Source organism: Podarcis vaucheri, assembly GCF_965113315.1.
Source record: "Podarcis vaucheri genome assembly, chromosome: 2".
NCBI lineage: Eukaryota > Metazoa > Chordata > Lepidosauria > Squamata > Lacertidae > Podarcis > Podarcis vaucheri.
The window spans coordinates 117,046,572-117,070,632 of record NC_138760.1 but is presented as its reverse complement, the minus strand read 5'-3'; the positions used below and the strand labels follow the sequence as shown (position 1 = coordinate 117,070,632).

Genomic DNA, 24,061 nt, shown 5'->3' with positions numbered 1-24,061 from the left:
GTCTTCTTTAAACGTACATTCTTCTTGTTCTCTTATTCTGTATGTTAAATCTGCAAGCTGCACATATTCCATCAGTTCAATTTTATTTACTTACTTACTTACACTCTGCCCTTCTGGCTGGCGGCTCCCAGCCAAATATTAAAAACACAATATAGCAATAAATGCAGCATTAAGTTGCCATTATTCTTTTGTTGGGACCTCGCTCGTTTTCCATTGGGTTAACAAAACACAGGCCACAGTAGTGGCATACATAAATAGTCTTTTTTGACACCTGGGAATTTCCTTCTGAATTAATGCCCAACGAAAAGGACTCTGAGTCCTCCCAGCTCACTATTCCCTGTTTCCTCTTCAACTTCCGCCACTTCCTCCTCCCAGTCTCCTCCCTCTGGCCACTCATCGTCGTCCCACCCCCAATCCCCGGGCTCTGAGTCTTCTTTCCTTGGGGGTTCCCCATCTGGTTCCTGCCACCATTCCTCTGCAGTCCAACATGACAGTGGTTTAACAGCCAGTGCCTCTTCCCAGGGAGCTCTGGGAACTGTAGCTCTGCAAGGGGAACAACCCCTCAGCACCTTTAACAAACTACAGTTCCCAGGATCCTTTGCAGGGTGCCATTACTGTTTTAAAGTGGCGCGAGACTGCTTTGACTGTGAAGATGGGACCTAGGTCTTCCAAGTGCTTGAGGTAAAGGGACCCCTGACAATTAAGTCCAGTCGTGAATGACTCTGGGGTTGTGGCACTCATCTTGCTTTATTGGCCGAGGGAGCCGGCGTACGGCTTCCAGGTCATGTGGCCAGCATGACTAAGCCGCTTCTGGTGAACCAGAGCAGCACACAGAAACGCCGTTTATCTTTCTGCCGGAGCGGTACCTATTTATCTACTTGCACTGGTGCGCCCAGTGCTTGAGGATAAAGGCAGAAAGTGAGGGATGAACAGGGTGGGGAGTGCCAGGACCACCACGAAGTAAATATGGCCTCTGTTATTCACCTTCCTGCTCTGTTTCCCTCAGGGCAAGTTCACCACAGCCAGCGACGTCTGGGCGTTTGGCGTCACACTTTGGGAGGTGCTTATGCTGTGCCAGGAGCAGCCCTACAGCCAGCTCACCGACGAAGCCGTCATTGAGAATGCCGGCGAGTTCTTCCGGCACCAGGGCAAACAGGTAACAACAACCGGGGAGCCTGGCCGGAGGCAATGACTTCTCCAGGAATCTGTGCCGCTGGGGTGGGTGGAAGGCAGATCAGGAGCTATGAGAAGATTTCTGGGTGATCTGCAATAAGATCTGGGTTCCTCAACATGGCACCTATGAGCACAATAGCACTCTCAGACACACAACCCTTGGCACCCGCCCCTCCATTATTATTATTATATTTTTAACTTGATGGGTGTTTTCATTGTTTGATTGGGAGGTTACATGAACAGTTTGGGGGTCTCTGTTTTCTTTTGTGTTACCGTTTTTTTAGAGAGAGTGAGTGTGCATTCTGAGCATTGCCAGTTTTCTTTCAGTAAAACGGGTTATTTCCTTTCGCTGCAGCGGTTTATTAGATTTCCAAATGAGCCCCTGGGCTCCAAAAGGGTTTGGGGGTTTCTCCTGCAGTGGATCACCAAGGATTTCTGACTCCCGGTTGTTTAGCCATAGCAACAACAACAACAACACCAGCGAAAGCTTTCTGAACTTCCTTCTGCATGACACTTGGGGGTAGAACCACGAATGTTCTTTTTGTGTGTGACAGGATGTGGGGATTTCTTCATGCTAGCCACATGCACAGCCCTGGTCCTGTTATTTACATGTTCCTGAGTATGTGCTTAGAAGCTCCCATCTCTTGATGCTGTAAACCTCCCCCCCCCCCCCGCAATCACTAGCACTTCCCTTATAATCCAGAGCTCCTTTTCTCAATCCACTGGGGCCCTCCCCCAAATTGGACTCTTCCCATGGGCCCAATTTCTTGCCCCCCAACCTGCCCCTCCAATTCTCCGAGCTCCTCCCATGACTTGCCTTCTAACCCTCCCTTTCGCCCTCCCTCCCCAGGTCTATCTCTCTCGTCCTCCCGCCTGCCCGCTGGCTGTCTACGAGATGATGCTGAGGTGCTGGGCGCGAGAGGCTAAGGACCGCCCCTCTTTCCAACATCTGCACCGCTTCCTGGCTGAAGATGCCCTCAATATGGTGTGAACCGGATTGGTGCCAGCCAGCGGAGATTATGTTTAAGGACTCGGGTTGCACCACAGAGACTGCTGAGGGAGGAGGCAGGATGTAGCTCCAGAGGGCCTCAGGCTCTGGGGTGCCTGCGGGGGTCATCTTGTCTGCCCATCCTTGACTCGGCCTTGGTTGGTCCACCCATTTCTTTCCATCCACTCCTCAACATGACATTCTCTCTCTCTCTCTCTCTCTCTCTCTCTCTCTCTCCCCCCCCCCCCAATTGCTCCATCACTCTCTTCTGCTAATCTTTAACCGTCTCTATAACATCTCATGATTCAGCACTGCCATATATTTCCAAGACATTTCCCCTTCTCTGTTTTCTGGCCTACCTATTCCACATACATACCCAATTCTCTTCTCATCCTGGTCCCTCTTCCTGTCTAATGCAATTCTACTTTGATTCAATCAATCTCCTGAATCTGAACAAACTTCTCCAGTACCCACATGTTGACCGTGTTTCCACTGCATCCATTTCATCCGCAGACCTTTTTTGTTATTCCCCTGTATATCCAGGTTCTCAAAGTGTGAGTTGAGCCTCCCACTAACGCAGCAGGGGTTGTTGTTGTCGTTGTTTGCTAGAAGGCCCTCCCTAACCTCATTTTATCAACGTTGCGCCAGGTTACAACAAGTCTTCTGACTGGCCAAGGAGACAGAATGCTCATCCACTCGCTTCCATCTGGGCAGTTCTATGCTAGGTTCAGTGTCCCTGCAGCTAGGACAGATGGCTAAGTGTATGAACTTGGAAGACCTGGATTCAGATCTTACCACAGCCATAAATTCACTAGGTGGCCTTAATTAACCCTGTTCCCTCGGCTATGGCCCCTCAGCTGCAGTATCAAGGGTGTGTATGTGTAATGACATCTCCCTACTTTACAGGGTTCCTGTAACCATTATTGACATAAAGCTATGTAGGACACTTCTGAACACCCCCCCCCAAAAAAAAACCCAACAACTAAGAATGAATTCCATGCTGAACTTCATTCTGTTGGGCCAATGTGACAGTGCTGTGATTATCAAGGATTTTCGGTGGAGCCGCAGCTCTTCCGCCAAGGACCATGAAACACCAGGATCCCGCTGGTGTAGGTCACAGAGCGAGGTTTAGGAGCCTCAGGCAGGTGTAACCTTCCCCACCTGACCAGCTGGGATATGGGCAACTTTACAGACCTCCAGCTGTGTATCCTCATTGACTCTCTCTGTCTCTGTGTGTAGGTGACTGTCCCTCAATACAGCCCATCATGCCGGATGGATTAGGAAGAGATGTGCCTACGTTCTCCCGTGTGTGTGTGTGTGTGTGTGTGTGTGTGTGTGTGATTTCAGGAGGGGCTGGAGAAGCCATGACCAAAACCCCGTTTTTGGTGCAGAAGCTTGGTGGATGCTCCCATCCTCAGACATTTGCACATAGCAGTAGGCAGACAACCGCATGCAAGGGTCTCTTAGAATCGTGGAGTTATGAGTCTTTTCTGCTGCAATACGGGGATCTTTTGCGCAACTTGGGGCTCAAACCCACGACCCTGAAATTTAGAGTCTCATGCTCTTCTGACTGTGCATATTCCAGCTGTCTTGGGAAGCAAATGTTTAGTGCAGGTTATGGGGAGCCTGGAGGGGGAAACAAAAAGTCCCCCGCCATCGCCACAAACTTGCTTTATGGAGGCTCAGTATTTTACCCTTTGAGAACTTGCTCTCTGTTCTCTTTCCTGCCCATCCATACTCTTTTCCCAGAGAGTGTGACTCTCTTCCCTGCCATCCCTTCCTGAGAAAGTTGGGGGTGGGCGACTCCACACTTGGGGGGCTACATTTCTGCCTTTGAGTTTCATTCACAACTGGACTGACACTGGCTGAACCAGTAAGGACCCTTTGTTCTGAGCACACTGGGATTAACTGAGCACTGGATGTTTGGAGAGGCTGGAAGAAATGACTTTGAGGGTACTTTGCTAATCCATTGTAGCTGGGAGAACCCAGTACTAGCTGCTCTGTAGGGGTAAGTGGGGTGGGAGCGGGGGGGGGGGGAGGTACCTCTTGGCAGGAGACCAGGCTGGCAAGATCTTTTGAGGCTTTGGGCTGGGTACAATCATGGCCCCACCTCAAAAAGGGAATTGACCCTTGGTTTCCAAAAGGGCCGGTTTTCTGTTCTCCCTTAGCCACATGCCACAGATCCAAACCATGCCCGGCTCTCCTCTCTCCTGAATTCGTTTCCCCTTCCTTTCCTGGAGACTTGAGGTGACGTGATTGTAGATACTGTACTGCACGAAGCAGTGGCGAAGGGATGCACTTTTCCAAAGCAAGCAGAGGTGCTGGGGGAATCGATCCATTCCCCCCCCCTTTCTCTCTGCGATTCCATTGTGGGGACTCCCCCGAGAACGTAGCCTGAGACTCAGCACCACGGTCGTGCTCAGCGGCAGTGGGATCTGTCCGCATAGAAGCCTGTGCTTTAATCTGTGCTAGATCAGGGGGTATCTCTACGCAGGAAGTTCCTCTTAACAGGTAACCCATGCAATAAGCTTTGCTGGTGCCAATGCCCCGTTTAGTGGGAAGGAGAGGGAAATAATGTTTTTTCTTCCTCCCAGTGTTGTTGGGTTTCTCAATTAAAGTTAAAAGTAGCATTTTCTGTCGACTAAGAGCGGATCCGTTTCATCAAGCGTCTTTCAAAATTTAAAGCTTTTTGAGTAGATAGTTGCAGAGAGCATTTATAAGTTAGGGGGTGGCAGATTATCAAAGCAGTAACCAAGAGAATACAAAGATGGAAATTAACTCTACCAAGCACCGTCCTTCAGAATCAATGCCGGGGCAGTGCAAGCCAACGTCTGTTCACTCAACGTTCCACTTAGTTCACTGGGGCAAACGCCCAGGTCCATTTGCAGGGGGTTTGCAGCATAAGCCCCATCCCATTGTTTTCAATGGGATATATACACCACAATCCTAAAATGTTCAATCAGGAAGGAAGTCCCAGTAAGTTGAAGGGGTTTTTCTTTCAAGTGAGCGCACATAGGATTGCAGCCTTAGTCATGACTTGCTTCTGCTTAACGAGGACAAACTAATTTTTTTAATTACGTATTTTCAATGGTGTGAAACGACTCATCATAACTAGATGTATATTTCTATTTCAAGAAATTTCAGGGGCGCGTTATGCCCGCCGTTACTTCTCTGATTTGTTGCCTCTACGCAATCTTGTTGAATGCCTTTTTTGTGTGTGCGTTTCCCTGGGGAATACTTGTAGCTGTTTGCGTCTTGTTTGTACTGTGCATCAGGATGTGTATATATTTGAAAAGCAGGAGAAAAAGACAGAATTTTTACACTAATATATAGATGTTTGGGGGTGGTTTTTTTAGTCCTTTCCATTTATGTGGTGAATAAAGCGCTTTGCATTTTGTACAGTCCTTTTGCCAGAGTTTGTCTTTGAATCAGGGTAGGGCTGAGGGAGGGGAATGCGGTTGAATTGGGAAGAGTGGCGCAAGCGTGGCCTATCATGAGGCAGTGAAGAGTGGCAGTACTTTGGCCACTGTGCCCTCTCACTTATGATGGGCCATCGCTCAGAACATCCACCTTGCGTGGTTCAATCCTTAGCAGTTCCAGAGAAAGCTGGAAAGGGCCACTATCTGAACCTCTGGACAGCTGCTAGTCAGTCAAGGAAGGCAGCTTCCTAGTGCCATCTCAAAGGCACCATTATTATGTCCAGTGCCACAGCAGCAAGGCAGGGGTGAAGGACGAAATGATGAATGAATTGAAATGCAGTATTTGGTAGACCAACCACGTCGACATCTCACTTATTAGCCATTACTTTACCACATGGCTAGATCTATATAGGAAAAGATACCTAGTTAACTCTCACAGGAGGGAGGTGAAGGTTAGGCCCTCCTTTCCTTTTATTTAGAACCCAAAACGTCCCGTCCTCATCATTTTAAGCTTCAATGGCGCATGTTCTTGATTGAAGATGGTCCTCTTAGAAGATGAATGAACAGTTTCTCCAAATCGGCCTTATTGGGTTTGGGAAACAGCTATTTCTTAATCTGGAGAAAGCTCTCTCTGGATTCCAAATACAACCGGAGCCTTGGCACATTCCCTGTGGCACCAGGAACCCAATGGGATATGAATCCCTCTCCCTTGTAATCATGACCCTGCCCCCCAATCTTTTTAAATGGCCAATGGTTTCTGGTGCTGGTTTGCTGGAGAAGGGAACAGCTACACCTCCTCCAACCAGGACTCCTTTGAGAATTGCTACCGCAGTGTTCCATGTGGCATGGATGCTAAGAAACATGCTCTGGAAATACCATGTTTTCTGGCCTCCCTAGTGCCTTCCATGCCACTAAGGCTGTATTTCGAGTGCCAAGCATGGGGAGAAGGGGGAGAATAAAAAGACACATTCTACTCATGTAAAAACACACTGACTGTCTGTGGGCCGGATTGAGAATTGGGCTGGATCCGGCCCCTGGGACTTAGTTTGCCTACCCATGCATGCAAAAAGTTTGCTGACCCCTGCTCCAGATGGTCATTGTTTTGTGGTGGGGATACCAAGAACATGGCCCAATTAAAGGGTATTTAAGAGCTCTTTTGCCCCTAGCACAACAGATCCATTTTATAAAGATTATTTATTTATTTTTTGTTGTTAAGAGAGATGGGAGGGGAGGCACTGAAAAGCGTGGAATGATTAGATTACTGGGAAGACTTAAAAATGCCCTTCAAGCAAATCAGAATGAGTGCTTATTGTCAAACAGCCTCCACATAAATGTATCAGAAGAAATGCTCAATAAAGACTATAATAGCTTTGTGCAGCAAAGAAGCATAAATCAACAGTCCTGAACTATATATTTCCATGCTCTTTTATGAACATGCTGAACTGGTAGTCTGAACCATTCGCTATCAGCTACATGAGGAGACTCAGGATTTTTATTTTATTTTTTAAAGAAGGAAAGCATTTATTTAAGAGGTGGAGGGGCGAATACATTTCAACACAGAAGACAAGAGCCATTAACATCCATTTGAATTTAGCTATATAATTTCAGGCATGGAGTTGCAACACAAGGCACCTTTGTGCTGGGTAAAGGTAAAGGTACCCCTGCCCGAACGGGCCAGTCTTGACAGACTCTGGGGTTTGTGCGCCCATCTCACATCTATTGGCCGGGGGCCAGCGCTGTCCGGAGACACTTCCGGGTCACGTGGCCAGCGTGACAACGCTGCTCTGGTGAGCCAGAGCCGCACACGGAACGCCGTTTACCTTCCCGCTGGTAAGCGGTTCCTATTTATCTACTTGCCCCCGGGGGTGCTTTCGAACTGCTAGGTTGGCAGGCGCTGGGACCGAGCAGCGGGAGCGCACCCCGCCGCGGGGATTCGAACCGCCGACCTTTCGATCGGCAAGCCCTAGGCGCTGAGGCTTTAACCCACAGCGCCACCCGCGTCCACCCGTTTGTGCTGGTTACTAGAAGTCTAAATTGGGGAACAGTTCTGCACAGCTAAACCTTTCCCATCAAGTGTATTGCAAGTGAGTTCTAGAGCTTGTAACTCCTGTTTCCTGAATTTTAAGGTCTTAGATATATAATAAATGTTCATAAATGTACCAAGCAAACACGTACATAAATATATAAAACACATGTCTGAAGCAGCACAGGAAGACAGTCCTGAAACCATTTTGAGTCCCAAGCTGACCAAATGTTTCTCTGCAGGGAGGGAGGAGGTAAAAAAACCTTCCTTGTTACAGGAATTTAGTAATCACCATTTCGAAGGGTGACAGACTACCAGGAAAGGCAATCAGATAAGGCATCAGGGACGCGGACTTATAAAAAATATTGGGGGGGCCCGGGAAAGCTCGTGAAATGTAAATAAGCTCATGAATATGCAAATAAGCTCATGAATATGCAAATAAAGTGGCGCCGCCCCCTCGTGAGCGAATAGGGGAGAGCGTGCTGCTGCCTATTAATCAGCTCCGGAACAGCTGATATGCGGGAAACCTGGGGCTAGAGGCAGAAGCCCCCGCCCCCGGGGATTCCCCTGTTCTCGCGGGGGACGGCCGGGGCTCTCCAGCTAGGGCGCGCGGCTGGCTGGCTGGCTGGGGAGGGAGCAGGTGGGGAGGAGGCGGGGGACGGCGGCAAGGGCGCCCGAGATTATTGGGGGGGCTGAGCCCCCCCCAAATTTTTTTTGAGGGGGCTCAAGCCCCCTCAAGCCCCATGGAGTCGGCGCCTATGTAAGGCATTATCAGATAACCTGGCAGACCGGAAAAACAACAACATTCAAATTTCTGTTGTAGACCGCCTTTTCTGTGATGTGGGTATGATGTTTGTGGGGGGTGGTCTTGGGTTACACCCCTTCTGTGATGTATGTGTGATGTATGGAGGGGTGGTCTTGACCTCCAGGCAAGGGAATTAAAAATGTCTATATAAGGGCAGGCACACCTTTGTTCTGGGTCCCCCTCCTTTCCTGTGGGTGAGGGGAGAACCCTGTTGCAACAGATCAATAAAGAACAGGCTTACTAGCTGCTTTGCTTCTCAATATTCTCTGGTTGGCCTCTGTTATTGTCTCCTACCAACAGGGAACCCACGTAAGGACTCTATATGGGCTCTTGGATACCCCATAAGGGAAAAAGGGCAGATTTTGTTTACAACACTCCCAATACAAGAATATAGTATTTTGTGGGGGGAAGTATGTTAACTCTACTGTATAATCTGCCTTACGTACTCAGGCTGATAATCACCACTTCAAAAAAAGGAAAATGGAAGAAAACACAGCATTCCCAATGAGCCAGACCCTCTACCAACTCAAGTTTGTCACGTACAAACCGCCTTTTCACAAACCTAGGGTGCTACAGGGTTTTTTTGGACTTCACACTGGGTCTACAATCCAAAACATGAATCTGGCCTGTGATGGTTGAAGGAGCTGGGTATGTTTAGCCAGGAAAAGAGGAGACTTGAGAGGAGATATATAGCCATCTTCAAATATCTCAAGGGCTGTCACCTGGAAGAGGGAACAAGCTTGTTTTCTCCTGCTCTGGAAGGTCAGACTTGAACCAATGGCTTCAGATTACAAGAAGGTAGATGGCGACCAAATATCAAAAAGAACTTTCTGACAGTTAAGAGCTGTTTGGCAGTGGAACAGACTTCCTCTGGAGGTTGCGGACTCCCTTTAACTTGGAGGTTTTTAAGCAGAGGTTGGATGGCCCTCTGTCATGGATGCTTTAGCTGAGATTCCTCATTGCAGGGGGCTGGACTAGATGTCCTTTGGGTCCCTTCAAACTCTTCAATTATATGAATCTATGTCTTTTCTCAGGCCACACTCCTGCCTTGCCTCACGTCTATTCTGGTTTTGTCAGCTTTGAATGCCTCCTTGAACTGCCATAACACATCTTGCTTGCCTGATGGGAGGATGGAGAGATGGAATGCGGGTGCAGGGGGGGGGGGAAGAACTGAGTTTTGTGTGGCTGGAATGTAGCCTGCTGGAGAGAGAGAGAGAGAGAGAGAGGAGTTGTATCCATTGCTCTGCCCACTTTTCTGCCTCTGGCCCCCAGAAGGCTGCACCCAAAAGACGCTGCGGCCCCTGAGCTGAAAAAAGATTCCTATTTTTAGGAAAAGCATTTCTTTCCACCAATAGAGAGACTAGGGGAAAATGCATCCTCTGGAAAGGAACGAAGCGCCAGCCTTTTGTTGTTGCCAAGTACTCAAAACGCACATAATTGCATTAGAAACAAAACAAATGAAAACTGCTGCCCAGTTAATCAGAGGCACATTCTAAAGTCCAAAGGTTTCTAAATCGTTTCACCTACATGGACCAGCTAAACATATACGGCTTGGACACACCAGAGCAGGCCACTGGACCAGAGCGAAGGCCTCGTTCGAGCCCCGTGTCCTCCTTCCCACAGCGGCTTTTGCAAGAGCGCTCTCCTGCGCATGAACTCCAGCAACCGGCCTCTCCGAGGCATGGACCGAGGCTGAGAGGTAAGGGCAACAAATGAAACCACATCCCCAAACAAGGCCACTTCTCTTAATACGTCCTTCTTTCGGCGTCCAACAGCACCCACCTCTGATGGAAACAGCTATTTGTTCTGGGGGCCCTTGGCTGAACCCCGGCCCCTACCACGCCCTCGCCCTCCGTGATGCTTATTCTGAGAGGCCTTGTTTCCCGAGGCTTCGCCCCCTTTGTTGGGGGTTGGGGGCCTCTTTGCAGATCCTTGCCCTTGCCCCGACCCTGCCTGCCCGGAGGCACGAGCCTCGTTCTTGACAGATCCACCTCCGCTTTGATCTGCACTGGGTTGGGTCTTCTGCTTATTGCACCAGCCTCCTCTTCCTATTCGCCCCGAACCATGAGCCTCCCTTGGTTTGGGGGGCTCTGTCGCTGAGGACCCCCCACCTGCTTTTTCCGGCTTGCCCTGCCCTCCCTGCCCTGGGACTTGAGCTTCTCTGGGCTTGGGCGGATCATTCCTAGGGGGCATCCAGCGATGTTGAGGCAAAGCTTTGCCTTCACTGGATTGGGATGTCTGTGTGTTCGGATAATATCCTCTGCCTTGGCCCCTTCGGGGGCCAAAAGGATGGCTACGTGGCCCTCGCCTGCCTTGAAACGTGCCGCGGCCCAGCCTGGGATGAGACATCCACCCATGTCCAGGCACAAACTGCCCTCCGAAAGGAAAGGGCGGAAAGGAACCCAAAAAGGGCATCTGTTGGAAGCCACGAAAGTATGAGCTCCGTGGTGGTTGACTCGGAGCTTCAGCTACGATGGGAGCCTCAGTGGAACCAGTGCTTCGCCAAGGTGCTTCTTTGGGTAAGGAATCGCTGTCTTCCAGCTGGGGCATGTCTTTCTCTGGAGTTGGAGAGTGGCAAGGCAAGTCTGGGACAAAGGTCTCCCTGATACTGATGCTTCTCAGCATCTCCTTCCAGGAATCAAAATCCAGCAACTCTTCCAGTTCCTCAAGAGCTGGGTCGACAGGCACAATGGCCCACTCCTCATCTTCTCCTTCTGTGCCCTGGGCTTCGGCTCCTTCGTAAGTTTCTTCTTCATCAATGACATCTCCACCGGCCTTGCCTTCGCTCAGATTTTCACCAGCATCCTCATCTTGGTTGCCTTCCTCCTTAATTTCCTCTTCCCCTTCTCCACCCTCGCAGGCTTCTTTGGCTGTTTCGTCAACCTGTTCTTTAAGTCGTTCCTGGACTCTGCAGAGAGAAGAGACCACAGTTCCATATATTTGCATGTAATAATAATAATAATTTATTATTTCTACCCCGCCCATCTGGCTGGGTTTCCCCAGCCACTCTGGGCGGCTCCCAACAGAATATTAAAAACACAATAAAACATCAAACATTAAAAACTTCCCTGAACAGGTCTGCCTCCGGATGTCTTCTAAAAGTCAGATAGTTGTTTATTTCCTTGACATCTGATGGAAGGGCGTTCCACAGGGTGGGTGCCACTACCAAGAAGGCCCTCTGCCTGGTTCCCTGCAACCTCACTTCTCACAGTGAGGGAACCGCCAGAAGGCCCTCGGAACTGGACCTCGGTGTCTGGGCTGAACAATGGGGGTGGAGACGCTCCTTCAGGTATATTGGGCCGAGGCTGTTTAGGGCTTTAAAGGTCAGCACCAACACTTTGAACTGCACTCAGAAACGTACAAAAAGTTGAGGTTTCAGCTCCCCAGAAAGTTCAACTAAAAAAGGTTTAGCGGAGCAGGTCAGGAAACAACCTCTGAGTTCCTGCCATGGCCTGACCCACTGGTTGATAAGAGCCACAAGGCATTTTCCTACACCTTCCTACAGGGAATAGATATATAACATGCGGCATATGGGAACGGCAAGATGCCCAGCTGTTGCCTTGCTGCTCTGCAGTTCCCAAGTGCACAGACAAACGGGTGAAGATGGAGGAGGATTTTTTCTTTCTTTTTTTTCTTCAGTGGACCAATCCAATTCAGCAGTCATTAGGAACACAGGGAGCCAAGTCAATCCACCTAGCTCCCTTCCCCTCTGGTCTCCCAGAACCAGAAGAGGAATGAGAAGGGCGGAGGCGAGGATGACCACACAGCTGCAGTCTCTGATTATTTGATGGGGGGAACCCTGGACAGGAGGTGGGGCCTTTCAGTCTCGGCAACTGATTTCCATGGCGGCAGACTGCCAGAAGGACAGTTAGGTCTGAAACTCAACCAAGTCTGTGGAGGGTGTGCTTTTGCTAATAAAGAATTAACTCCATCTTTGAACTGCGTGATTACTGACTGGCACACAAATTCATGGGACACGTATTGAACTAGGTGGCCCAATGAGATAAGGCGACTTCCTATACAGTCGTACCTTGGATCTTGAATGTCTTGGCTCCCAAACCAATTGGCTCCCGAACGCTGCAAACCCAGAAGTGAGTGTTCCGGTTTTTGAATGTTCTGTCGGAAGCCAAACGTCCAATGGAGATCTCGCAGCTTCTGATTGGCTGCGGGAGCTTCCTGCAGCCAATCAGAAGCCGCGACTTGGTTTCCGAACGTCTTGGAAGTCAAATGGACTTCCGGAATGGATTCTGTTTGACTTCCAAGGTATGACTGTATGCCTAATGGGCTAAATAGATGGAATAAATTGTGCAGCCCTGTTACCTTGGGACGGAATGAACTCTCCTTTATTGGAGGTATTGAGGAGAGGCTGGACAAACCACTTGTCAGGGATACCTTGGTTATATCCTGCATTGCAGATGCTGCACTGAGCAGCGGTGGTTGTGTGGGGTGTGAAATACAGAGCAGTCAAATGCAACATTCCTAGAGTGCACATAAAAAGGGGATATCTGGACCAGCCAGTCGGAACTTCTTGTTTCCTCCTGGGCTGGGACAAACTTCCTCTACATGTGACCAGAGGTGGGTGTGACCCTCACCTGTGCAGGTAACAAAATAGCACAGGGGAGGCAGTCATCTCTCTCTCTCTCTGACCCCATTCCTTGAAGAAGAAACATCTTAGCCTGAGATGACCTCTTGGCTTTTAGCTTTTAGCCAAGAGAGGACAAAGGAACTATCTCCTTATGGGATACATTCCACGTGTATAGATTTTGTAACCTAAGTCTGCCTTCTGGGATCCTTCTGTGAACAGAATGTGAGTAAACAATTTTATATACTTTAATACAAGACTGTGTCGTGTCTATTCTTTTTATGAGGGAATGAAGGGGAATTACCAGGAAACTTATTTTAGAGGCTTATACAAGCCTGGCAAACCTATCCACTGTGAAAGTTTAAAAGGAGACTGCTACTCTGCTAAATCATAGAACTTGTTAACACAAGTTGGGAAGGATATAAGTAAACAATATAACCTCTCCTGCCTCCCTGAACATTCCCACAGGTTGGAACAGATGACGCCCAAGGCCCCTTCCAATTCTACGGCCTACAAATGCAAAATGTAATCTGCATTCAAAAGCATATGCAGACATTTATTTTATTTATTTTGTTTATTAGGTTTGTATACTGCTCTTCATCAACAGATCTCAGGGAGGTTCACAAGATAAAAGCACAAATAAACAGAAATGACAATATACAATGACTGCCCTCCCACAAACATATTTACAAGGCTGTAGTATATTAATCAGCCTACACACACATTCATAGGGTTGGTCTGCTACTCTTTCCCACTGACTGCAAAAGGTTTTTAAAGAGAGCTTAATTTTGACTAAAGGTTTCCTCATTTAACACAGAGACAAATATTATACAAGTATCATACACAGAATCTCTACACTGTTCATTAGTGCTGCAGGGTAGATTCCCAAGAAAGCCAGGCATGCAGATAACCATAGAAATTGACGGGTTTAGTGGCACAATCAACAGGTTATAAGGCTATATGTAACTTTCTCTGGATTATGCCCCAAAGCAGCAAATTTCAAAGTGGAATGGTATTTACCATGAGCACGGCTGATTTTATCTTTACTCTGCTAAAAACACTGCAGGAGAAATAGTTGGGGGTGGGGCATGGGACTACTGATCAACAGGAACAATTGTTAAAATTGTCAGAGTTTGACCAGCCTAGGTAGCTGTTGGTTGAGTCCCACTGGAATCCATAAAACTTCTAGGTGAGTGTTTGATAACCCTTCAAGTCCTCACACATGGAGGCAATAGGATCAGAGCCAATGTCTATATTCAGAGCAATGCTGATACTCACCTTCCTGTCAGTTCCTTGACTCCCTGGAGGGAAAAAGAAACAAACAAGGTTGGAACCGCCTGCCAAAGCAAGTTTGCACAGCTTCAGCCAACTAGATCATCAAACCCTCTTTACAGAACAGTCAACCCGAATTCATCAATCTGGTTAATAATGTCAAGTTAACTGCAAAGGGGTCACATCGAACCAAACATTTAGAGCACTCCTATACCACTTTAACAGTCATGGCTTTCCCCAAAGAATCTTGGGAACTGTAGTTTGTTAAACGTGCTGGGCTCTGTAACTCTGTGATGAATCGGCTGAGAACTATAGATAGATAGATAGATAGACTTAAATATTTATAAATCACACTTCCATAGAAAATATAGCAGTTAAAACACAATACACCTATGTCAATAGAAAACTGGTTGCGGAAAATTTCGGGTTCCAAAGGGCCTTCTGAACAGTATCATTTTTAAACGACGTCTCAAAGAGAGCAGGGATGGATCCTGACGGACTTCTATAGGCCAGGAGTTCCACACAGAAGCTTCTGTCCTGGGTAAAGGCTGGCCAAATTTCAGGGGAGTATTGTTGTTTAGTCATTTAGTTGTGTCCAACTCTTCGTGACCCCATGGACCAGAGCATGCCAGGCACTCCTGTCTTCTAAGGCCCATTTGACTTCACTTTCCATGATGTCTGGCTCAAGGTCAGCAACCACGCTACCTGGTGGGAGTGGAGGACCACCAAAAGTGCCCCATCAGAAGATCTCAGTGATCAAAGTGGAGCGTAAGGAACCAGCTGGTCCTTAAGGTATACTAGCCCCATGTTGTTTTTAGGGATTTGTGAATTGACACGATAACTCTGAACCTGGTTTGGTAGCTAATCCATATCGAAAGGTAGCCACCACCCCTGTCAAAATGGCCTGGGGCGGGTGAGGTAGCTGGGTCCAGTTCCTTACCCCAGCCCTAAACTCAAGCAGTTTCCTTAAATGAAAACATCTGGAACAGAGGCAAGACACTGGCAGCTGCACATCTGTTATTCAATCTTTAAAAAGAAAAGGGACAGGGAAGCACCAAGACTCACCTTCAAGAAGGCGAATTCGTTGGCTTCCGCCAAGGCAGCTTCGATCCCAGATATGGTCTCTGTGTGAGCTGAGCTGAACGCTCTCAGATATTCCAGTCTTCTCTCCATTTCTGCCTGGTTATCCTCCTTCATCTGCCTGACCGTTTCCATCATGTTCTGCTCTCTCTCGTTGAGGATTTCACGCAGTTCCTCAAACGCAATGAAGATGCAGCCACACAGGTGTTGATTGAGATTCTACAGTGAATCACAGAGAGCTGAAGTTACGCTTATGGCTGACAGGCCTTTCGCTCACAGATAACAAGATGCCTGAATTAGTTGTTGAATTTGTGGCACAGAGAAGGTCCTAACCTCAGTGCCGAGTTAATCAAACCATAGTTAAGGAAGACGGCTAGCTGGGTTCACATGTAACACCAAGCCATAGTTAAAACAAGCCAAGATTTATAAGCCAAGAACCACGGCTTCAGATTGTGGTTTGCTGGCAGTAAATAAGCCATAATTATGTTGCTGGGCAGAGTTCACACATAACACTAAGCCATGGTTTACTAAGCCATCGCATCACGTATAAACAACACCTGAGACTTTTCTGTAGTCTGCTTTCCTCCTGCCTAGGAGCCTGTTTCTTCAAGCTACAACGTTCTATGATTTCCTCTTTCATACTCCTTTTAAAATTTACCTCCAGTTCTTCCATGGCCTCCGGCTGTTGAGACTGATTATTTATGGCCCACTTCACCCCATTCTCCAGGGGTTCCAGAGATGCTTTCAGTTTATCCTGAATAAATGCACAAATAAAATTGGGAATACACAAACAACTGTGCAAAAGATCTGGAGAGAAAAATGAATAGACCCAAGCAAAAGGTTACTGGTCTCTTCCCCCTCCCACCTCCCTGTTCTAACATGCTCTTTCTGGGAAGTATTCAAAGGTTGTAACCCTAAGCAACCTTATTCAAAGGTTGTAACCTGAAGCAACCTTACAACATGGCACCTTGGATCCAGTGGGATTTATTTTGGCAGAAACATGCTTGAATCACACCCCCTGCCTTTTACAAGACTGGTTGGCGCATGCCGGTCCATTCATTGATGTCTACACCAACAGTACCAAATCATGACCCGAATGCATGAATGAACCATCACGGATTGAATGCCACAGATTGCATCTCAGAAAATATTTATGTGTCCATACACACATTCAGGGTTAAACAACAGGTAATGCATGGGAGCTGTTTTGAGCGGGGAAAGGGGAGAGAGGGGATTGGACTAGATGACCATTGGGGGCCTTCCAACACTACGGTTCTATGAAACCCTGGCAGTCACTGCCAATACTGAGTTAGATGGACTAATTATCTGACTCTCTATAAGGCAGCTTCTGTTGCTCCTTTGCCAGTGCACTCACTCGACTTCATGAAATGAGCCAGAGCTGTAAAGTGGACAATATCAATGTGAACGTATATTACTAAATGCAAAACTAATAAAAAATAAATAAAAAATAGAGAGGGGTTTGGAAAAGCCACTTCGGGGCTTGAATGTTGCGCCGCACCGTAAACTTGGCTGCGCTAGAGATCTGCACCCTAAAATCTGGCTGGGATAGAGCAAACCAACATGCAATATCTATCCGTGTTTGCATACGTGGACAACTGCACTCAGACTTCGAAGCCTTGGTTCTATTTGTTTATCCACCCTGCACTATTCTGCTGCCAGAGAGATAAAACTTATGGATATCCCAGAGGGAGGGTGTGTCACTCTCCGGTAAGAACATAGGCTGTGCAGGCACGATGAGTCCCAAGGTTGACCCCTGGCAGTTCCAGTTACAGGATTGCCCCAGGATATTCATTAAGTAAGTGGTGGCAGGAACAGGACCTCACAGATTTTACTGGGACGGGATATTTGACCTTTTCCCTCTGAGCTGCATCCCCAATTAAAATTGTCCATCTCCATCTATTAGTTCTGGTGGTGGCAGCTGTGGGAAATCCCATGCCTAGTTTGGTGCTCATATGCTGGGCAAAATACGAAGCAGTGGGGTCTAGAATGCTCAAGTCAGTATGAATGTTCACATGTTACAGTCAATCAGTGCACAATTTGTGTGTACAAATAGTTGAACTGTACACTTGCTGGCAGTTACCTGTGCACGATCTGTGTACGCAGCAATGCAGCTGTATAAATCGCCATGTGTACACTCTCTCACATAAACACCCGTAAAGTGTGAACAAGCCTCCGGTAGAACAATTTAATACAGTCGTACCTTGGAAGTCGAACGGAATCTGTTCTGGAAGTCCATTTGACTTCCAAAATGTTCAGAAACCAAAGTGCTGCTTCTGATTGGCTGCAGGAAGCTCCTGCAGCCAATCAGAAGCCACAGAAGCCCCGTTGGATGTTCGGGTTCCAAAGAACGTTTGCAAACTGGAACACTCACTTCCGGAGTTGCAGTGTTCTAGAGCCAAAACGTCCAAGTATCAAGGCGTTCGGGATCCAAGCTACGACTATATGGCCAAATCCCTGCTAACTACAGGAGGGATTTGTCTGACACCACCTCTTTGATCGGCCTCAGCCTCGGTCCAGTATATCTGAAGGAGCGTCTCCACCCCTATCGTTCTACCTGGACACTGAGGTCCAGCGCTGAGGGCCTTCTGGCGGTTCCCTCACTGAAAGAAGCCAAGTTACAGGGAACCAGGCAGAGGGCCTTCTCGGTAGTGGCACCCGCCCTGTGGAACGCCCTCCCACAAGATGTGAAGGAAATAAGCAGCTATCCTATCTTTAAAAGACATCTGAAGGCAGCCCTGTTCAGGGAAGTTTTTAATGTTTGATGTTTCATTGTGTTTTTAATATTGCGTTGGGAGCCACCCAGAGTGGCTGGGGAAACTCAGGCAGATGGGCAGGGTATAAATAATAAATGATGATGATGATGATGATTACTATGATGTTATATATTTTGCCTTTTCTAAGCAGCTAATGGCAGATTAGAATAAAAAATGTCGTTAAAAGCAAGCAAAAGCAAAGAAAATGAAACCCTAACAAAAATTAGAGGAGGGGCTTGAATACGTTTAAGTGCAGAAGACCAGAATCTCCCAGGATGGTTCACTTGTGTACCCAGGCACACTTACTTCTGAAATACAATTTGCCCCATGGCTAGGTAGGGGCAAGGCATGAATAGTCTGTATACTTAAGAAGGGCAGAAGTGGGGCACAGCTGCTACACTACCTTCCTGGTAGGTGGGTCGCTGCTGCTTACCAGGACGGACAAGCGAGGCAGTGGAGAAGTTGGTGCAGTGCAAACTGGAGCACAGAGTGACTCCGCTGCTGCATTCGCACTGCACTGACATCCAAGGCTGCCTTGACCCTCTCCCTCCCAGCACTGACCCACCTGTTGTGACTCCTATCCCATCCCAGCAAGCTGCTTTTGCAGAATAGCAGGTTTCGTGTGTGACAGGACCACAGGTTCGGTTAGGAAGCTGCCTTATCCCGAGTCACGCCATTGGTCCAGTTAGCTTAGCACTGCCGGCACTGACTGGCAGAAGCTCTTGGGGGCTTCAGGCAGGAGTTTCTCCCAGTCCTACCTAGAGATTCTGGGGATTGAACATGGGACCTTCTGTGGGCAAAGCGGATGCTCTAACCCAGGGTTTCTCAACCTTGGCTCCCAGTTGTTGTGGGACTACAACTCCCATCGTACCTAGCTAGCAGGACCAGTGGTCAGGGGTGATGGGAGTTGTAGTCAAAAACAGCTGGGGACCCAAGGCTGAGAAACACTGCTCTAACCACTGAGCGACGACCCTTCCCCAAGGGAAAACAAATCCCTGAGCTGAGCATGTGCTCAGAGGAGCTCAGTTCCCTAATTCTATGAGCAGGATGCCCACCCACCAAGAAAGCACGGATGGAAAGAAGATGAAGTCCCTACCAGAGAGGAATGACAGATCAAGTTGATGGATTATGCCGAAATGGCTAAAATGACCGGAAGAATCAGAAATCAGGACGACCAAAATTTTAACAAGAAATGGGATTTTTCCCCTAACTTATCTTGAAATACCACTGTAAACTACAGTGGTACCTCAGGTTAAGTACTTAATTCGTTCCGGAGGTCCGTACTTAACCTGAAACTGTTCTTAACCTGAAGCACCACTTTAGCTAATGGGACCTCCCACTGCTGCCATGCAATTTCTGTTCTCATCCTGAGGTAAAGTTCTTACCCAAGGTATTATTTCTGGGTTAGCGGAGTCTGTAACCTGAAGTGTATGTAACCTGAAGCGTATGTAACCCGAGGTACCACTGTAGTTAAAATCGTTAGAAGGATTGGAATATCAGTTGTAGTTTATTGGTGAATTCTGGATACAATGGGGAGACAGAAGATTTGGATTATTATAAAAGATGCAGGGGGAAATGGATAACAATAGGACCCACAATGGGGAGGAGGAGCCAGTCCAAGAGATCCCTTGGAATCTTGTTTTTATGTTGTATGTTGGACACGTGACTGCAAAATTTTAATCTGAAAAACCAAATAAATAAATTTTGAAAAAAAAGAAAAGAAAGAAAACACAGCCCCTCTTTTGTACCTGGTTCTGGCTGGTGAAAGTTGGGCGTTCTAGGACAGTGCAAAGTGAATCCCAACAACCTAAGGTCTGCCCACAGAAACTCAAGCATCCTTAGGCTCCTACCTGAAAACCCGTGACAGCATTCTTGATAGGCAAAAAGCTATGGCCCTGGTGCTGAGGCAGGTCCCGGCAGATCACGCAGACAGGGGCCTCATCCTGGCTGCAGAAGAGCTTGAGAGGCTCTTCATGCTCCTCGCAAAAGTACGAGCTCCCGGTCCCACCCGACGGGGGCCCCTGCTCCAGCCACAGGAGCCGGGCCTTCTCAGACAAGTTGGCCAGGACCCTGTTGCGGGCGGCATCTTTCAGGTCGAAGGGATCCCTGCACTCGGGGCACGTTCCCTGGTGCTGCCCCTTGGGGACGACGCAGCTCTCCAAGCAGGAGAGGCAGAAGTTGTGCCCGCAGACCAGCATGCGGGGGTCCTGGAAGATGGAGAGGCAGACAGGGCACAGCAGGTCTTCGGCAATGCTGGAGACTTCGCGGACCGAGGTCATGGCAGCAGTGGGTCCGGGGATCGGTTGCTACTTGCAGGAAAGGATCAGCTTCCTAAGAGAGAGGACATGCAGCTTTAAGGAACGTAGAGAGGAAATCACAAGGGTGAACTCGTAAAAGGGAGTCAGAACATTTCTGAGCACAATTCAAAGTGTTGGTGCTGACCTTTAAAGCCCTAAACGGCCTCAGTCCAGTATACCTGAAAGAGCGTCTCCACCTCCATCGTTCTGCCCGGACGCTGAGGTCCCGTGCCGAGGGCCTTCTGGCAGTTCCTTCACTGCGAGAACTGAGGTTACAAGGAACCAGGTAGAGGGCCTTCTTGGTAGTGGCACCCTCCCTGTGGAATGCCCTCCCACCAGATGTCAAAGAGAAAAACAACTACCAGACTATTAGAAGACATCTGAAGGCAGCCCTGTTTAGGGAAGCTTTTAATGTTTAATAGGTTATTGTATTTTGGTGTTCTGTTGGAAGCCGCCCAGAGTGGCTGGGGAAACCCAGCCAGATGGGCGGGGTATAAATAATAAATTATGTTGTTGTTGTTGTTGTTGTTGTTGTTGTTATTGGAGCACCCCACAATCGCCTAACCTTGGCTCCTGTAGGTTCAGGTTGGGGGTCACAAATAAAAGACTTCAGCCAAGGGATTGAAGCAAAACAGCGGCCAGTAGGCCTGATCTTTATTGTTGCAACAAGACTTCCCACTACCACATAAAAGAAGCAGAGAGAAGCCCCGAAGAAAGGATAGCTCCCCCCCTTTAAAAAAATGTCCCAAATTACCCATAACCCCCTTAGTAAAACATCATACATTTGTCATAACTATGTCATAAATTGGGAGGGCTCTTCTGGCAGAAACCTGAGCACAAGGCTTGTCCTGCCCCTCGTATGACCTTCACCTTCCAATCTTTAGGTGAAACGAAGTATTTACATTTTCCTGTTTTCCCAACCAGGTTAAGCACACAAGGTGGGGCGAGCCGGGGCAGGTCGCTTTGTGTGGCCTCTGAGGAGTCTGCCTGCCTCCTCCCACTCAGCCACCCTACAGCTGAGGGGGAGGCGGCGGGCAGTGTGTTTGGGGCAGTGTGGAGCCTATGGGCGCCCAAGCCACTGTGTCACTCCCAGGAGAGATGTGTGGCTCGAACGTGCTAGAAGCCCAGTGGTGAGTGGTGCCACCCGCCATTTTGTCACCCCCTCAGTGGTGACACCTGGGGCAGACCACCCCCACCACACTCCCTTCCTCCGCCCCAGGGCAGGTTGCCAGCGATTATCACCCAGGCAATGGGGACCCTTCTGGGATTACGGCTCCCCCATCCCATGTCCCAAACGCCTCCCCTGCTAGCCATTTTCCTTCTGAGTAGAACAGCGTTGGAATGATGACAATCCGTCACTGGAGTGATTTTATATGAATTTCGAAAGTTTTCCCATTGAACCAGTTGGGGGTCACAGGCAAGAGACTTCAGCAAGCAAATCACAAGCAAAACAGTGGCCAGTGGCCAGCGGCGGAGGAATAATATAACAATAATTTATTATTTATACCCCGCCCATCTGGCTGGGTTTCCCCAGCCACTCTGAGCGGCTTCCAACAAAATATTAAAATACCATAATACATCAAACATTAAAAGCTTCCCTAAACAGGGCTGCCTTCAGATGTCTTCTAAAAGTCTGGCAGTTGTTTTTCTCTTTGGTGGGAGGGCGTTCCGCAGGGCGGGTGCCACTACCGAGAAGGCCCTCTGCCTGCTTCCCTGTAACTTGGCTTCTCTCAGTGAGGGAACCGCCAGAAGGCCCTCGGAGCTGGACCTCAGTGTCCGGGCTGAACGATGGGGGTGGAGACACTCCTTCAGGTATACTGGACCGAGGCCATTTAAGGCTTTAAAGGTCAGCACCAACACTTTGAATTGTGCTCGGAAGCCACTCAGGCGCCTGGGGCGGCGCGCCCAGGGGCAGGGTGAGCCACCCATAGGATCAGGGCGCACAGCGGGGCCTCCGGAGACTGCCTGCCTCCTCCTACTCAGCCGCCCTACAGCTGGGGGGGGGGAGGCAGCGTGTGGACCGTTTGGGCAGCGTGGAGCCTGCCCGCGCCCAAGCCACCGCGTGGCTCGGGCACACTGCAGGCCCCCGGTGAGTGCCGCCCGGCATTTTGCCACCTCCTCAGTGGTGACACCCGGGGCTGACCTCACCTCCCGTACCCCATTCCTCTGTCCTGCCAGAAGGCCTGATCTTTATTGATCAATTCATTTATCAGTGCATTGCTACATTTGGTAATATGCAGCAGAGGCTTTTTGTCTTTGCCTCATAGTACGGAGAGGCAAGGCTCTGGTGGGGGATGGGGAAGGTCTTTCACACCTCTTCCAATTTCCCGGTAACAAACTCTAAAGGCAAAGACGCAACAAGTGGAAAGGCAGCATTTCTGACGTTTCCTCCACACGACTCTTTGGTGACGGCGCCTCTGCTCCCGAACCCTGCCTAGAAGCAGTGGTGTAGCGTGTGGGGTGCAGGGGGGGGGGCAGCCGCACCGGGCGCAACATCTGGGGGTTAGGGTTAGGGGGCGCAAATCCACGGGTTAGGGGGTGCAAATTACTTGCCTTGCCCCGGGTGCTGACAACCCACGCTACGCCACTGCCTAGAAGTGAATGGGGCAGGGGCTGAAGAGGGGACCCCCACCCTGCTGTAAACAACCACAGGAAAGCTGCAGAAAATATTTTTTCCCTCTGCAGGTGGGACAGTTAGACAGGAAACAGAAAGGGGAAACAGGATCATGAGACTGGGCTCACATGACTGCAGGAATTTGACTCTCAAACCCAAGCATTAAAAAGCGGGCATTGCTGGCTCATAGCTGTCAACTTTCCCCTTTTCTTGCGAGGAATCCCATTCCTTAAGAAAAGGGGAAACGTTGACAGCTATGTGCTGGCTGGTGGGGGGTGGGGGGTGCGAAGAAAGCCGAGCTGCCTCCAGCCAAGTCCCAGGAGGTGGGAAAGGAAAAGGGGCCCCAAGTGCTGGGAGGGAGGCGTTTTGCAGCGCCAAAAGGGGAGTAAGGAAAGCAAAGTCTAGGCTAGCCAGCAGCAGCAGCAGCTGTGCACGTACCTACTCGGAGGAGAGTTCTGGAGCACCCCGGGCCAAGAGGCCAAGTTTCTCTCACTGCACAGCTGCCCCAAATGGCCAGGCCTCGAAAGCAGCTGTGGGAAGCTGTCACGTCCTGGGATTGGAAGGAGGTGCTGCCCGTCTCAAGTCAGCCCGAGCCCGTGTGACCGCGAGGGGTTGGAGGCCTCGAGGCACCACCCTCTAACTTGTGCTTATTGGCTGGGGCAGGACTTGGGACCGGAGGAAGCAGTCGGGAAGCCTGCTTGCAACACACACAGACACACAGGGTTTTTTATGCTCCAGGGGACAGGAACTTCCCTGGAGATTTTCTTTGCGCTCTTCTTTATGTGACAAATTCAATGCCTGTTGTTCTATGCAGGGAACCCCCCACCCCCAATGTTATTATAGTCACTTCGAAACACTTCAGTTGTAAAAAGTGGCAAATGCAACAAATAAGCACCTTGTTACAAGAAAATATGTATTAATATCAATAAAGGTCAATCCGTTTTTTATCATGCTTGAATAATGTATGTGTTTATGTACTTGCATCTTTTCTGAGAATGTAGCTCTCCTTAAGTCTTTTAAACACTTTCGTAAAG

At 48.9% G+C, this 24,061-nt stretch overlaps 2 protein-coding genes across 7 annotated transcripts in view; one reads left to right on the top strand and one right to left on the bottom strand.

The window, feature by feature from the left end:
- Positions 1–5,565, top strand: part of DDR1 (discoidin domain receptor tyrosine kinase 1) — a 108,724-nt gene extending 103,159 nt beyond the window's left edge. For all 5 annotated transcript variants that reach the window (XM_082209403.1, XM_082209402.1, XM_082209400.1 and 2 more), the window contains 2 exons: positions 1,007–1,156; positions 2,024–5,565. In XM_082209403.1, the coding sequence (XP_082065529.1) occupies positions 1,007–1,156; positions 2,024–2,164 (291 nt within the window). In that variant the 3' untranslated portion in view covers positions 2,165–5,565. The remainder of the gene's footprint in view (positions 1–1,006; positions 1,157–2,023) is intronic.
- Positions 5,566–9,786: 4,221 nt separating this feature from the next.
- On the bottom strand, positions 9,787–23,619 carry LOC309524777 (uncharacterized protein). Of its 2 annotated transcripts, none has more exons than XM_082209809.1 (6): positions 23,466–23,619; positions 19,967–20,447; positions 16,001–16,096; positions 15,328–15,561; positions 14,269–14,291; positions 9,787–11,316 (listed from the first exon to the last, which is right to left on the bottom strand). In XM_082209809.1, the coding sequence occupies exons 2-6, from the start codon at positions 20,393–20,395 to the stop codon at positions 10,206–10,208; spliced, it is 1,893 nt and encodes a 630-aa protein (XP_082065935.1). In that variant the 5' UTR covers positions 20,396–20,447; positions 23,466–23,619; the 3' UTR covers positions 9,787–10,205. The 2 variants fall into 2 exon arrangements, with proteins under 2 accessions (XP_082065935.1, XP_082065936.1); XM_082209810.1 differs by having other exon boundaries at positions 23,470–23,619.
- Positions 23,620–24,061: the final 442 nt, after the last annotated feature.

Bases quoted from the DNA above. Each gene is read 5' to 3' on its own strand.
- LOC309524777 (XM_082209809.1), bottom strand. From the start codon at position 20,395: ATGACCTCGGTCCGCGAAGTCTCCAGCATTGCCGAAGACCTGCTGTGC. The intron at 14,292-15,327 runs GTGAGTCTTGGT...TTTTCCCTCCAG, and splicing joins ACGAATTCGCCTTCTTGAAG to GGAGTCAAGGAACTGACAGG. The intron at 11,317-14,268 runs GTGAGTATCAGC...TTCTCTCTGCAG, and splicing joins GTCAAGGAACTGACAGGAAG to AGTCCAGGAACGACTTAAAG.